Source organism: Octopus bimaculoides, chromosome 14 (genome assembly GCF_046866305.1).
Source record: "Octopus bimaculoides isolate indiv1 chromosome 14, ASM4686630v1, whole genome shotgun sequence".
In the NCBI taxonomy this organism is placed as follows: domain Eukaryota; kingdom Metazoa; phylum Mollusca; class Cephalopoda; order Octopoda; family Octopodidae; genus Octopus; species Octopus bimaculoides.
In genome coordinates, this window is record NC_142941.1 from 56481136 (window position 1) to 56496558 (window position 15423).

At 38.3% G+C, this 15423-nt stretch overlaps 1 protein-coding gene across 5 annotated transcripts in view; it reads right to left on the reverse strand.

Annotated features, from left to right (window-relative positions):
• Nucleotides 1-371: 371 nt before the first annotated feature.
• LOC106874737 (pseudouridylate synthase 1 homolog) overlaps nt 372-15423 on the reverse strand; it is a 29791-nt gene continuing 14739 nt past the window's right edge. For 4 of the 5 annotated variants that reach the window (XM_089363008.1, XM_089363007.1, XM_089363009.1 and 1 more), the window contains exons 4-19: nt 14353-14454; nt 13425-13519; nt 12940-13033; nt 11341-11411; nt 10508-10575; nt 9655-9755; nt 9321-9348; nt 8423-8501; nt 6849-6894; nt 6406-6499; nt 6030-6100; nt 5024-5068; nt 4014-4088; nt 3006-3076; nt 1081-1213; nt 372-787 (exon numbers count right to left, since the gene is read on the reverse strand). In XM_089363008.1, coding sequence (XP_089219134.1) covers nt 548-787; nt 1081-1213; nt 3006-3076; nt 4014-4088; nt 5024-5068; nt 6030-6100; nt 6406-6499; nt 6849-6894; nt 8423-8501; nt 9321-9348; nt 9655-9755; nt 10508-10575; nt 11341-11411; nt 12940-13033; nt 13425-13519; nt 14353-14454 — 1413 coding nt within the window. In that variant the 3' untranslated portion in view covers nt 372-547. Of the gene's footprint in view, nt 788-1080; nt 1214-1564; nt 2362-3005; nt 3077-4013; nt 4089-5023; nt 5069-6029; nt 6101-6405; nt 6500-6848; nt 6895-8422; nt 8502-9320; nt 9349-9654; nt 9756-10507; nt 10576-11340; nt 11412-12939; nt 13034-13424; nt 13520-14352; nt 14455-15423 lie in introns of those variants that run through there. The other variant, XM_089363011.1, reaches the window with a different exon arrangement.

The window sequence follows — 15423 nt, forward strand, 5'->3', positions numbered from 1 at the left end:
AAACATACCAACACCAGTTGTCAAGTGTTGGAAGGGGACAAACACAGACACACACTTCGATATACAACGGATTTCTTTCAGTTTTCATCTGTGAAATCCATTCACGGCTTTGGTCAGCCCGAGGGTTATAATAGAAGACACTCGTCCAAGATGCTACACAGTGGGTCTGAACCCACAACCACGTGGTTTGGAAGCAAACTTCATACAACACAGCCAGACCTGCGCCTATAACCACACCCGCACCTAAAATTTATAAATTCTAACAACAAAATCTTATATGACCCCCTCAAGGGTCATAAAAACCCAGGTTAAGAACCACTGAACTAAAACGATAAAGATTTTTAAAAACTAAAATGAATCCCAACACAAAATTTGTCCTTTAAAATTTATGAAGAAAATATTTTTTTAAAAAACAATTTTTAATGATTCAGGTTTTTTTTTTCCTTTTTCCAGTAAGTCTTTTTTACAAATCATCATCACCATCATTATATGATTATCCTTATGATTGTTACTACTACTGTTGTTGTTATTATTATTATCATTATTATTATGAAAGCTTTCTCAGTGACTCAGTAACTTTCTGCTCAACTTCATCGTCACCAAATGTATCAGTAGTAATAGTAGTAGTAGTAGTAGTAGTAGTAGTAGTATCTGTGGCAGTTGTAGTAGTAGTAGGGGCCGCTTCAGTAGCTGTGTCTGCAGTAGTAGTAGTAGTAGTAGTAGTAGTAGTGTCTGTTCTGTCATTTGTTGTGTTAGTCCCAGTATTTTCATTAGCATCTGCTGGTCCCTGAAGAAGAAGAAGAACGGAAAGAAAAAGATGGTCAAAATGTTCAAAGCTTGCTGCTGGGAGGGGGCAGTAGTAGGGGGGGGTAATGATGATGATGATTGTGATGATGACAACAATGACAAATCCAAAATTTCCTAGTTGCAACGAAGGAAAAGATTTTCTCTTTTTTTTTTTATTCCATGTGCAGACATGGCCGAGTGGTTAAAAAAAACTTGCTTTACAACCATGTAGCTTCAGGTTCAGTCCCACTGCACGGTAAGCCTCAATCTAGTTGAAATATCTGACAAACTTACACTGCTTAGAGAATTAGCTTCTGCTGTTTTCAGGTTCTGCTGTGCCCCATATATAGCCGTAGCTAACCGTTTACCTTCGTCGTCCACGTAACCGAAGGTGTGGTTGTGTAAACTGACAAGCCAATTAAGCATTCTGGAAGCTTGTTAAGGAACGCTAGGTAAAAAATCAAAATTTTAAAAAGAAACAGAAGCTCAAAAAGATACTGGCCGATGATAATAGACATGTGTAATATATCTTAAATACACACACACACATGTGCACACAAACACACATATCTATACACACACATACATTCAATTACACAACACATCTCTATAACCTCTGGCTACAGATATGTAATACAGTTTATTTGCACACAAAAGCTAAAGGGGAATATTAACACCAATCTCCCCGTGTAGGAGAACTTGCAAAAGCCACAGGCACTTCTCCTCACTGACTCATCAAGTAACAACAAAAACAAAGAAATTTGTCAGACACATAAAATAACATTAACCATTTATTTACCAAAATAATTTGTAGTCTTCACCTTATAATTATCATATGAGGGAATACTACAAAGTTCCTGGCGTCAAGGGTATCATGGAAGGCATGGTTGGAGACCCAACCTTCCAAGTTCTTTTACAAGGCTTAGAAAAACTGTAGGATCACTGCAATAAGTGTGTGAATCTGAGAGGGGAATATATCGGATAAAATCATAATTAACTGATTCTCCTGTATTTTCTTTTACCCAAAGCCAGGAACTTTCCAGCACCTTCTCGTATATGAAGCTATATAACAACTGACTGAATTTAATAAAAGCATCTAAATATAAAACATCATGAAAATTGTTCAAACTGAAGTCCTTCTTGAGCGACACATTTTTCCATTCGAGTCAAGACAGAATTACAGAAAGTATTTATGGAATTTTGATTTACTGTCGGGGGACTTATGGCCAACCCTGTATATCAACACTAATTATTGATTTTATTTTTTCTCTCATGCTGGTATTGTCTCTCAATTATTTAAAACATAAACGTGTTTTTCTGTTTGTTTGTTTGTTTGTTATTTCTTGAGATGTTATCCTATTCTTATTCTCTTTCTCTTCTTCGTCTTCTCTCCTACCCACCCCACCCCCGTCCCCCACCTCTGTTTCCTTTCATGCTGGTTGTGCAACGTCTAACTTTGCTTTCTCTAACTTATACAGTTTCCGCATCGCATGGTGGAGTGACGACTTCCCAGCAATGGGGCCAACATGAGCCTTGTAGTAGTGATGATGGAGGCAAGGCAGCCAGTTGAAGAGGCTGAGAGGATAAAGAGTCAAGGAAGATTTTACACTAACACGAAAGGAAGACTAACTACACACTACATCACACACGTGCAACACACACACACATGAACCAATGAGAAAGGTTTTATACGATTCACTCAACTTGAAACGCCTAGAGTTATGTCCCTTACTTGAAGATTCCCAATTATGACTAAGCAATAAACGTCCTAAAGATCAGCCCATTCAGATCAGCCCATTCAGGATTGACCATGGTCCAAACAATAACAACAGCTGCTGATGCTGCTGAACATAATGAGCTAATGAAGGGTCCTCTGTTCAATCATTCAACTTGTTAGAAATAGCAGCCAAAATTCTCTCAAATTACATCCTAACATCTTGAAGAAAAAAGAATAACGCTATAATGAACCCCTAGAAATAATCTATTTGAAAAGAAGACAAGAAGGTGATGGCTGAAACATCTTGAAATCATAAGTCTGCTCTGACAAGGGCCCACTTGAGTTCAACAATAACAACAATAGGCAGGGGCCTTTTTTCTTTTTTCATTAACTCCCTCTTTACAACATCAACATTATCAACAACAACAACGTCACAAAATTTCTAGAACACACATGTATTGGTTGTCATAGAGGTCAAAGTTAGTAAAGAATTTAAGGATACGATTTGTCTTCTTTCTCCTTCTCAACGATGTTTTTCATGATAAATTCTTCTTTAAAGTTCTCCATTTGCTCCTAAGAAAGAAAATAAGAAGAATAACATGAATAAGGATTCTTGAAAGAAGAAAAACAAAAGGATTCCTAATATGATCGTAATTTTTCAGATTATTTCCTTTGTGTTTAAGAAAAAAAAATTTATAAATATCTAAGTTAACTGGCAGAGGTGTGGCTGTACTGTTAAGTATTTTGCTTCTTAAGTACATGGTTTCAAGTTCAATCCTACAACACAGCACCTTGACTAAATGCTTTTTACTGTAGCCAGAGGCTTTTTGCCGGAATTTGGTAGACTAAGAGTGCAGAAAAACCATTGTGTGTGTGTGTGTTGTCTCACAAGTACTTGGTGACCCTATCAATGCAGATGCCACTTAAAAGCACCCAGTCCACATTGTAAAGTGGTTGGTGTTTGGAAGGGCATCCAGCTGTAAAAAACCTTGCCAAAACTGACCTCACCAAGTGATTTTTATAATTTTATGTCTTTTGTGTTTTAATCTGAAAGTCACGTAAAATCACATTATTTTTATTGTGCACGTGATTTTTTTTTTTTTTGCTTTAATCCAAAGTGAAGACAAAAACCAATGTTCCATGTGACAGGCTCGATAAACATTAAGGGCTTCTTTTACATGAAACCAATGGTAGCCTTAATCCACAAATAAAGTGTGTGCATGTGTATGTATTATATATATATATATATATATATATATATATATATATAGGTGACAGGTACACATTGTAAATTGTGAATGATCACTAATTCATTTAGGTACATTAATCACAGAGTATATTAGAAAGACATAAATAATGAAACTGTATTATCAATGTTGATAACACACACATATAATATATATATATATATATACATATATATATATACATATATATATATATAGAGAGAGAGAGAAAGAGAGAGAGAGATTATGTCATGATAATAGTGAAAACATGAAGTCGTACTTACATCATATTTATCCCATACTAAAGGTTCATGGATGCCATCATTGCCAAACCGTTTATTGTAACCATTATAATGCAACTAGATAGAAGAACCAGAAAAGACAAATATTAAATCACACCAATTTTACACCAATGACATTCAGTTATAAAACTTTAACACAACATACATGAATTAATGTTTTGTTATCAAGTAGCTTCCTCAACTTATATTTCACTCAAATCTGAAGTTAATTCCACTCAAACGCTTGTTAACCCCTTTTTGTTACCAAATTTCTGATGAAAAATGCAATGAAAACAATAACTTCATTTCAATTAAATGTGAAAGCAATGAAGAATTTAGTAAATATATGGAGTCAACTGGGTAATTATTCTTGTGACACCAGCCCCAGAGAATCTGGTAAATTCTCAGAAAGACAGGACTAAAAGGAGTCCCTAATTTGTCAGATCCTATCAAACCATCTAACCTATGCCAACATGGAAGATGACATTAAATCATCATAATCATCATGATTTGCAGTCTATTTTGGTCTTTCCATTGTGATAATGTTATTAAAATTATTGAAAATGTATGGAAAGGACAATGTACATAACTAATGCTTTAAACCATTGGTTCTCAGACTTTTTCAGGTTGCCACCCACTTGACATCCAAGCCATATTCCTAGTGCCCCCACCCCAACTAACCATCACAAACATAGTCCTCTTTCTGAAGCAAATTCAAATGATGATGTAACTCTTCAATGTTGTAAAACAAAGAACTGTCAGGATAAAACATTAGAGATGACAACTGTCAAACTTGGTGCATAAGAAAATCAGACATTTCATTCTTAATGAGCTGATAGTTTTAAGCACTTTATCCATTGTTTTCTATATGCACCCATCAATTTCAATCTCAACAGAAAGAAATTTGGGTCTTTTTGGCTACACATACCAAAACACCATGTATCACAAAAGGTTAAAGTGCTACATACACAGACCATAGCAAGAAAATATAGGTAGAAAAAGAAAATCTTTACCCTTTCTAGAACAAGGCCCAATCCTGGTGCTTTGGGAACATCAACCTGTAAAGAAAAAATTTTGAAAATAAGTAACATGTTGTTTTAACAGTTCAAACACATAATTTCATTTTCAAAATATCTTGTCATCATTCAATGGTTCCATACTCCATTACTTGATCAAAGACAAAACACAACACTAGAGATAAACCAATGATATAAATACATACATATGTTGTGCTTGAGAAGAAGACCCATCAAGCCAAGTAAACTTGCAGTTATGGCAGATACCACTGTCACGCAAATGGCACCTGTGTCGGTGGCATATAAAAGCACCTTTTGAGTGTTGGGCCCCATGGGAGCAAGGGCCGAGACCATTTTAAATTACACTGGGCTTCAAGTGTTGGGCCTCAACAAGGCAATGACCAAGTCCATTTGGCATTATGCCGTGCTTGAGAAGAACCATCATCATCATTATCGTTTAATGTCCGCTTTCCATGCTAGCATGGGTTGGACGATTTGACTGAGGACTGGCGAACCAGATGGCTACACCAGGCTCCAATCTGATCTGGCAGAGTTTCTACAGCTGGATGCCCTTCCTAACGCCAACCACTCCGAGTGTGTAGTGGGTGCTTTTTACATGCCACCGGCACAGGAACCAGTCAGTTGGGCCTGGCATCGATCACCTTCGGATAGTGCTTTTTACGTGCCACCAGCACGAGAGCCAGTCAGGGGGTAGTGGCATCAGCCACATTCGGTTGGTGCTTTTTCGTGCCACTCAGGGCGTACTGACATCGGCCACGTTCGGATGGTGCTTTTTACACATCTGCATTTATATTCCCACACAGCCACATCTAAGTTCAGTCTCGTCTTTATTACATTATTACATGGTAGTCTGACTTGCTAGAAATAACTGTCAAAATTCTCTCAAAAAAATATCCCCCACTATCACTTGAGATGACTTGCAGCCTTAACAGTAGCAACAGCAAAAACAACAACAAAAGCAAGTAGAAGAAGCTCGACTTACTTTCTCAGCCTTCCATGCAAGATCAATGACATCCTTCCCACAAAATCCTCGAACAATGGCTATTGATAAACCTGGAAAAGACAAAAATAAATCAATATATAGGTGTGGGTACAGGTGTGTGGTTAAGAAGGCTGCTTAGCAACCCCTTGGTAAAGCATTCTATCTGACACCCTAATGACTGCTGAATCACTGCTCTTTTGTCTTTGATATATTTATACCAGAAAAATAAGACATGTGGGAGTCAAGGATGATGCATTTTTGACCATAGGTCTGCTAGATCAGACAGTGCCACCAACATAACAACAACAACAAAAACAGCAACACAACAACAAGAGAATATCAACAATGGAAACATGTAAATATGTAAATAGCATACCGATCATTTTACGAATGTGATGCAGCATAAAACTTTGGCCTTGAATCCTGATAGTGACCAGCTCTAGACCATCGATGACCACTGGTTTTCCTGCCTGAAAATATGAAGAAGAGGAAGGAGAAATAAAGCATCAAATCGATAAAATTATGGATTTCTTTTTGATTGAGCACTACATGGAAGGCAGTGGGAGAATGTAGAACCAATTCAATCAACCCTTGTATATTACTGGTATGTAGCCAAAGAGGGAAGAACTCTAAATAGTTACTTGACCAGCTAGAAGTAGCAGCTAAATCAGCACTCTTATTTTATGATTGAATTTTTTTTTTAAATACAAATTATATCCCATGATAAATTGTCTGTATGCATCTGTATGTGTGTGTATGTATATATGTGGATGTGTGTAGAAGAAACAATAGATGTTGAAAGACTAGGGAAAAACTTACCTTAAAATCCATAATGTAACGGTTGGCACTTGGGTCAGAGAATTTCCTAAACAAGATGAGAAAGAGAGAGAGAGAGAGAGAGGGAGAGAGAAAAGATAAATATCAATGAGCAACATTATCAACATTGTACAGCTACACAACAATAACAATAGCAACAAGTAATACTGATGGTGGTGGTGGTGGTGGTGGTGCACGGTAGTGGCAGCACCTCAGCAGTGGTGGTGGTGGTGGTGCACGGTAGTGGCAGCACCTCAGCAGTGGTGGTGGTGGTGGTGCACGGTAGTGGCAGCACCTCAGCAGTGGTGGTGGTGGTGCACGGTAGTGGCAGCACCTCAGCAGTGGTGGTGGTGGTGCACGGTAGTGGCAGCACCTCAGCAGTGGTGGTGGTGGTGGTGCACGGTAGTGGCAGTAGTGGCAGCAACTGCAGCCAAGTAAGACCATAGCTCAAACCTTGCTTCTGAAAACATTAAGGCAAGTGAAATCAAAATCAAAATTGCTGACGTGACCGATGACAGTACTGCTTGATTGGCACTCCTGCCAGTGGAACGTTAAAAGCACATTTGAACGTGGGGTGTAACCGACCCACTTATGAGTACCCCTCATTCATTGGACAATGAACTTGGCTTGCTTGCGAAGACCTATTGAGGCAAGTGTAAACAAATCAAAATCGCTGACGTGGCCGATGACAGTACTGCCTGATTGGCACTCATGCCAGTGGAACATTAAAAGCACATCTAAGCGTGATCGTTGCCAGGGCCACAGATTGGCTCCTGTGCCGGTGACACGTGAAAAGCACCATTCGAGCGTGATTGTTGCCAGCGTCGCTTTACCAGCGCATGTGCTGGTGGCACGTGAAAAACAACATTCGAGCATGGCCGTTGCCAGTGCCATCGGACTGGCTCCCGTGCAGGTAACACTTAATAACACCTTTTGAGCGTGGTCGTTGCCAGTACTGCCTGACTGGCTCTCGTGCCGGTGGCACGTAAAAGCACCCACTACACTCTCAGAGTGATTGGCATTAGGAAGGGCATTCAGCTGTAGAAACTTTGCCAGATCAGATTGAGCCTGGTGCAGCCTCCGGCTCACCAGTCCTCCGTCAAACCCATGCCAGCATGGAAAGCAGATATAAAACGATGATGATGATACATGTATGTATGTATGTGTGTGTATGTATTTGTCTGTGTGTTTGTCCCTTCCAACATCACTTGACAATCAATGCTGGTGTGTTTAAGTCCCTATAACTTAGCGGTTTAGCAAAAGAGACCGATAGAGTAAGTACTAGGCTTACAAAGAATAAGTCCTGGGGTTGATTTGCTCAACTAAAGGCAGTGCTCCAGCATGGCTGCAGTCAAATGACTGAAACAAGTAAAAGAATAAAAGAATAGAGAGAGAGAGAGAGAGAAGACAGAAAAAATGGATGTGTGTGAAAGAAGACGGTAGATGAGAGAGGAAGTGAAAGTGGGCAGAAAGAATGAGAGAAAAAGAGAGACAAGAGGAAAAAGTGAGAGGATGAGGGGGAGGAGAATAAGCAAAAGGAAAGAAAGAAAGAAAGAAAAAAAGAGAGGATGTCTTACCGTCCAGAGGTGAAATTATGGAAATTATGTGTTCCCTTAAACAAACTTAAAACGCTGTTCAGCTCATCCAATTTGCTTTCTGAAATATAGAGAAATAGGAGTTTTAGGCTTAACATAACCATCATCACTCCATGATCATCATCATCATCATACAACCACTACTGTTACGACTATACCATCATCACCACCACCATCTTTATATTCATCACTACTACCACCACTATCATCATCATACAACCACTATTATTACTGCTGTACCATCACCGCCACCACCATCATCATCATCATCATCATTATACAACCACTATTGTTACAACTATACCCAAATATTCAACCTGTTTTATGTTCAAACTGAACAGATCTGGCCTCTCACACCTTCCCTACAAAGTCGTTCTACAAATAAACAATCACATCTTCAAAATCTCAAAGTTATGAGATGATGCATAATTAATTCAAAACAATGTGAATAAGCTTTACATCTGACTGAGTAATTTGAATGCTGAAAGCTTTTAACAGGAAGCTTGTATTATAAGACCAAGGATGGTCTCAGACAGGTTGATATCAAAAGATTTAATCTGCCATCACATCAGTCTACTCTAAGTTAACTTCACTTAAGGCATTAAATTAAAAAATTGCAGTCCAACAAAAAGCACTTGTGGAACTTTTCTTAATAGTGCTGCCAGCCCCATACAATGAGGTGGAATGGCCATTGAGAGAGAGAAGGAAGTCAAGTTACAGAATATGAACTGTCAATTCTTTATCTTACTATGAGAATATACTATGAATTAGGGTCGTGTTTTGTTGTGTTAGGACATAATCCTAACAGCAACAGGACATCTAACCCACTTCATAATTCAAAGTTCAATGACAGAAAGGAAATATTTTTCAGGTAGCTTACCATCTATTCTGTAATCTAAAACAACATTCTGGAATGAAAGAAAGAAAAAAAAACATTTAGAATTTAAACAATAAAATAAAACATAAAAAAGAAAATGTAAACTATATATATATATATATATATAACAAAGAATTTAGTAAAATAACTTAGTTGTCATTAGGCTAGTGTTAGGAACATAAATTGTGACTAAGGTTTGGTGGAAAATTTTAATTCAAAACTTATGAAAATAAGACATTTGTACTACAGAACCAGAGCTGGTTTTAGCCAGGTTGGTAACAAAAGGGTTAAATAACAAATATTGCAAAAGAAAAGATGCAATTTTCAACATACATACCTCTTCTACAGGAGTCAGTGCAAACGTTGGCATCACATAAATGTATGTACGATGTGAACAATGGTTCTTACTGTTGAAAGAATTTGTCGTACGCAGCATGCCTACAAAAATGAAAGACACAAGAGAAAATTAGAATTGATACAATAAACCAGTTGACTCGCTATCAGCTCAAATGTTATCTCTTTCCATTTTGATTTAGAAATTCTGTTTAGAAAGCAAATTGTAGAAAGCAAGATAGGTGCAAGCAAGGCAGTGTAGTAAGGAAGTTTGCTTCCCAACCACACGGTTTCAATCCCAATGCGTGGCATTTTGAGCAAGTATCTTCTACTATAGTTCCCAGCCTAACAAAGATTTGTCTGTGGGTTTGCAAGATGGAAATTGAAAGAAGCCTGTCATATGTGTATGTATGTGTGTGTGTATGTGCATGTGTGTCTGTAAGTTTGTATATCCCTTGTGTATGTTTGCTGGTTTGTAAGTAATGGCCTCTGGATGGTCTGATGGTGTTGTTTACTGACAGTCTACCATACAAGCATGTCCAGGCTGTTTGTTGTTCCATAGACTGAGAGATTATTACCGTGCTTGGAAATAAGCAGGGACTGGTAACAAGAAGGGTACCTGGTCATAGAAACTCTGCTCAATGCACCACTGTCTGGCCCATGCAAGCATGGAAAAGTAAATGTTAAAAAATGATGATGGTGATGATGAATAAATAAATTTCATTCATTTCCCATCAGAAGGCTCTTTTTTTTTTTTTTATCCATACCAAACAATAAATAATAAAACCATAAAACAAACAGGAGAAAGAGAAAACCACAAGACAAGAGATTTAAAATCATTTAAAAGACTGACTTACCCAAGATTCTGATCTGTGTTGGAAGTGTCTCATTGAGTCGATCAATCAAATTATCCACATTTATCAACATGTAAATAAAAGAAATATAAAAAGACATTAAGCAATAAAGCAAAGCCTCTAAGTATGATGTGTACCCCAACATACAAACTGCCATTTTCTTAACAGGAATATTTGACTTGAGCAAAGTTAGCAAATGTGAGCCAAAAGGAAATGTCTCTCACCATTTGAATGTATTCTGCAATTCTACTACAAACACAAATATCTGAAAACGTCTATGATAGCCATGGGCTGTCAAATTCCTTGTGACTGAGATTAATAGGTACTAACAGGACCTGAGAATATTTCACAGAATTAATGGTAAAGTTATTGGGTTATTTCTGAAAACTTTATCCAAAAAATCTAAAAGTGTAGCCTGTGTTGTGTCCGTATCAGGATGGCAGGGGTCGGATGGTTCAACAGGGGCTGACAAGCTGGAGAGCTGCATTTGTCCCCAATTGTCTGTTTTGGAATGGTTTCTATGGCTGGATACCCTTCCTAACGCCAACCACTTTACAGAGTGTACTGGTTGCTTTTACATGGTGCCATCACAGGTACTTTATATGTGACAGCAACATGGGTACTCATGACATGAAATCAGCAAGGGTACTTTTTACAAGGTACTGACATGAGTGCTTTTTCTGTGGTACAAGCACAGATGGTCTTCACATAGCAGCAACACAGGGGCTTTTCATGCGCAGCCAACATTGGTATCTTTCACCTGGAGCTGGCATGACTAATTAGAAGTGTAATGAGGCATAAAATTTAAATAACACAATAATACAGTTCGGATACTTATCTTCAGTGAAACAACTTGTCCAACAGCAGACACACCTTTATCTGTACGAGCAGCTCTTTGGAAAGACATCTGAAAAAAATAGGAAAAAAATGCATGACTTCAATGTTTACTAGGACAAGGTCAGTTGGTTAGCAGTAAACAGATAGAACATCACTATTAACATCACCTATCATGAAAATTTTTTTTAAAGTTTGAGTTCAGCTTAGGGTACCGGAATCATTAGAGCATTTGACTAAATGCCTTGCAATATTTCTTTCAGTTCTGAAGTTAATGAAGTGGCAGAATCCGTTAGCACACCAGATAAAATATTCAGTGACATTTTCGTTTGTCTTTACGTTCTTAGTTCAAATTCCACTAAGGTCAACTTTGTCTTTCATCCTATCAGTGTTGATAAAATAAGTACCAGTTGAGCATTGGGGTTGATGTAATCAATTTACTCCCCTCCTTGAGCTTGCTGGCCTTGTGCCAAAAGTTGATATCAATATTTCTGTCAACTCTTTATGTTCTGAGTTCAAATTGTGCCAAAGTCAACTTTGCCTTTCATTCCTCTGGGGTCAATAAAATACACTCCCAGTCAAGTAATGGAGCGATTTGACTATTCCTTCTCCACAATTTGTATCTATTTCTCTATGTTGCCCATTTTCCGTAAGACATGATGTTTTCTGCTTCTTTCTACCATTAAACATCTAACTGTGAAGAACCAGTAGAAACTAAGGGGTTAATTTTTTTTGTTTTCTTGTGGGAGTTGCCCCTTTGTCAAGTTTATCAAAATGAAGCAAACAAAGTCATGGTCTTTGCTTAAGGATACTCCCGTTCTAAGACAGCAAGATATGATTTGAGGGAGAATTGAGTGCTGTTCTTGTTGGGTCAAGTGGCTGAGTAGAGGTTTCTTATTGAGAGGATAAATAACAAGGTCCTAGATATAATGACAAATAAAAAGAAGACAGCATGGTCATGGCTAAAATGTCGTTGCTCAAATATCTACAGGATCAGAGATGATCTGGGAGTTAAACCACCCACCAAAAAAGAAACCTGTAGGAAAACACAAAACTAGAGACAGTAGACAAATTGCCTTCAACCCACACCTTACTGTCTTTAAAAAGGAAAGACATACCAGATAGTCAGAGATGCACTGTGTTTGAAAAAAGACTGGATGGTCATATTTAGAACGCCTTTAAACATAAGTCTGCTTGATCAGGTTTGATTGACACCTAACCACGAGGCGGCAGAGTAATCTCTCGTTTCTTCCTCAGTCAGTCAAACTGGAACATAGAGAGTTATGTCCCTTGCTCAAAGGCACAACATCATTTGTGTAATGTATTATATTTGTAGTTCGGATGATGGAACAGTGAAACAAAATGAGGTGGAATGAGGTGGGAAATTACATTAAAATACTATCGTAGGAGCAGGCGTGGCTGTGTGGTTAGAAGTTTGCTTCCCAATCATATGGTTCAAGGTTCAGTCCCACTTCATGACACCATGAGCAAGTGTCGTCTACCATAGCCTAAGAACAACCAAAGCCATATGAGCCTTAGGGGCCATATGGACCCCAGCTGAGAACCACTGGTGTAGATTAACAACACACACACACACTTACCTTATATGGGTTGTCTACATGGTCTTGTGGCACGAGTCCGACAGCAACCAGTGCTTTGAACAGTTCACTCTCGATTGTTGGGAAAGCGGAATTACTAGAAATCGTTAATGAAAGAGAGACAAATAAAAATGGAGGTAAAATCAAGTGTAAAATGAAAATATAGGAAAATTTTAGAATGCTTTTTTTCAGAGTGTGCATGTGATGGGGAGGAGTGACCTGCATGGAAATAGAGAAAGTTGGTAGAGGGGGAGAAAAGAGACATAGGAACAGAGAATGAGGTTGGTAGAGAATGTAAGAGAGAAAGGAAAGCAGAGACAGAGGTAGTCAGTAAGATAGACAGAGAGAGAGAGAGAGAGAGGAAGTGAAGTAGAGAGATAGAGAGGCAGATAGGAAAGTGTGAGGAAGAGAGTGATATATGCAATAAGGGGAGAGTGAACAACAACATAACAGAGATAGATGAAACAAACAGTTGTTCGTCTACTCACACTTGGATGCCATAGTAACCCTCTCCAGAGTATGCCATTAACAATGCTACTTTACGTTTCCGATCAGTTCGGATAGGAATGTTTGCTTCGGATTTCTGGTTGTAAAGAGAAATAACAACACATTATTCTTACATGTGGACATGAACGTATAAAACATTCACATGTATGTGTGCATAGGTGTGAGTGTATGTATATGTGTAGTCTGTGTATATATATAAAGTCAGGATGTATGAGAGGTGAATATGTTTATTTAACCACATGTCATCCTTAGGATTACAGCCATTTCACAGCCTTTTTCATGTAATAATAATTTCAATGCATAATAAATTATAAGTTTCACAACTGTAGTGCAATGTCAAGACAAGACCACACACACACACACACACACACACACACACACACACAAACAAACACAGACATGATGGTCCTCTTTCATTTTTTGTCAACCAAATCCACTCACAAGGCTTTGGTCAACCTGGGGTTATAATCGAGGGCACTTGTCCAAGGTGCCTTGCAATGGGACTGAACTTGAAACCACATTATTGGGAAGTAAGCTTCTTAACCCCACAGCCATGCTTGTAATATTCTTTTCTACACTAGGCACAAGGCCCTAAATTTTTGAGGAAGTATGCAACTGGTACTTAATTTATCAACTCTGAAAGGATGAAAGGCAAAGTCAACCTCGGTGGAATTTGAACTCAGAACGTAAAGACAGACGAAATACTGCTAAGCATTTCGCCCGGTGTGCTAACGTTTCTGCCAGCTCGCCACCATATGTGTGTATGCACACACACACACACACACACACACAACACAGACAAGTATGCTTGTAATATTGTGAAAAAGAGAGAGAGAGGAAGAAGAAAGGTTTCTTCTCTCAAAGACAAGATTAATAGTTTGAAAAATTATAATCTTGAAATAAACTCACTTTAAGAAGCTTCGAAGGAGTTTTGCTGTCATCATTATTGTCATCATCATGCTGTCTCTTAATCGCTGTTTTGTCATCAGTTTCTTGTTTCACGGCAGCAGCCTACAATTACAACAAACACATTTCAGACATTTGCAATGAAAAATAAAACATAACAAAAAGGTTACTATGAATATTTTTCCAATATGCATAAGAGCCATGTTTCTGGAGCTAACTCCCGTAAACCAGTAAATCAAAGGGAATTGGAGATAATTTATACATGAGGAGGGGGCTTCTGAAAAGTTCCTGGTTTTAAGGGTATCGCAAAAGGCCCGGTTTAAGGCCCAACCTTCTGAGTTCTTTTGCAAGGCTTAGAAAAACTGCAATAAGTGTGTTAATCTGAGAAGGGAATATGTTGCATAAAATCATAATTAACTGATCCTCCAGTATTTTCTTTTACCCAAAGCTAGGAACTTTTCAGCAGCCCCTCGTATATTCTTCTCTTATAAACACTCAAGGAAAGATTTGAATTAAGTACCTTCATTCATTTATTCAGACACAGTGTATATAAAACTTCATTATCTTGTGTCCTTCTTTCTTGTTGTTGTTTAACTCCAGACCAATCCTATACCAGCAGATTTATAATCAAGGACAGCTCATTTGTGATCCTCTCATCTTACATTCAGACATTTTTTTTTTATTTATGCGCCCTTTCAAAGCCTAACCAAGCTCATGGGCCCAGTTTCCCGGTTTCTATGGCGTATGTGTTCCCCACAGCTGGACCGGACGCCAGTCCATCGCAGCGTTACTCAAGAAATAGGAAGAAAGAGTAAGAGAAAGTTGGGACGAAAGAGTACAACAGGGGTCGCCACCATCCCCTGCCGGAGCCTCGTGGAGCTTTAGGTGTTTGTGCTCAATAAACACACAAAACGCCAGGTCTGGGAACCGAAACCGAGATCCTCCGACCACGAGTCCACTGCCCTAACCACTGGGCCATTGCGCCTCCACATATTCAGGCATTAGTATCCAAAATATTCTAACTTTATTTTCTTATTATTATTAGATGGTAGAACCTGAGTTATGTAATTTGAG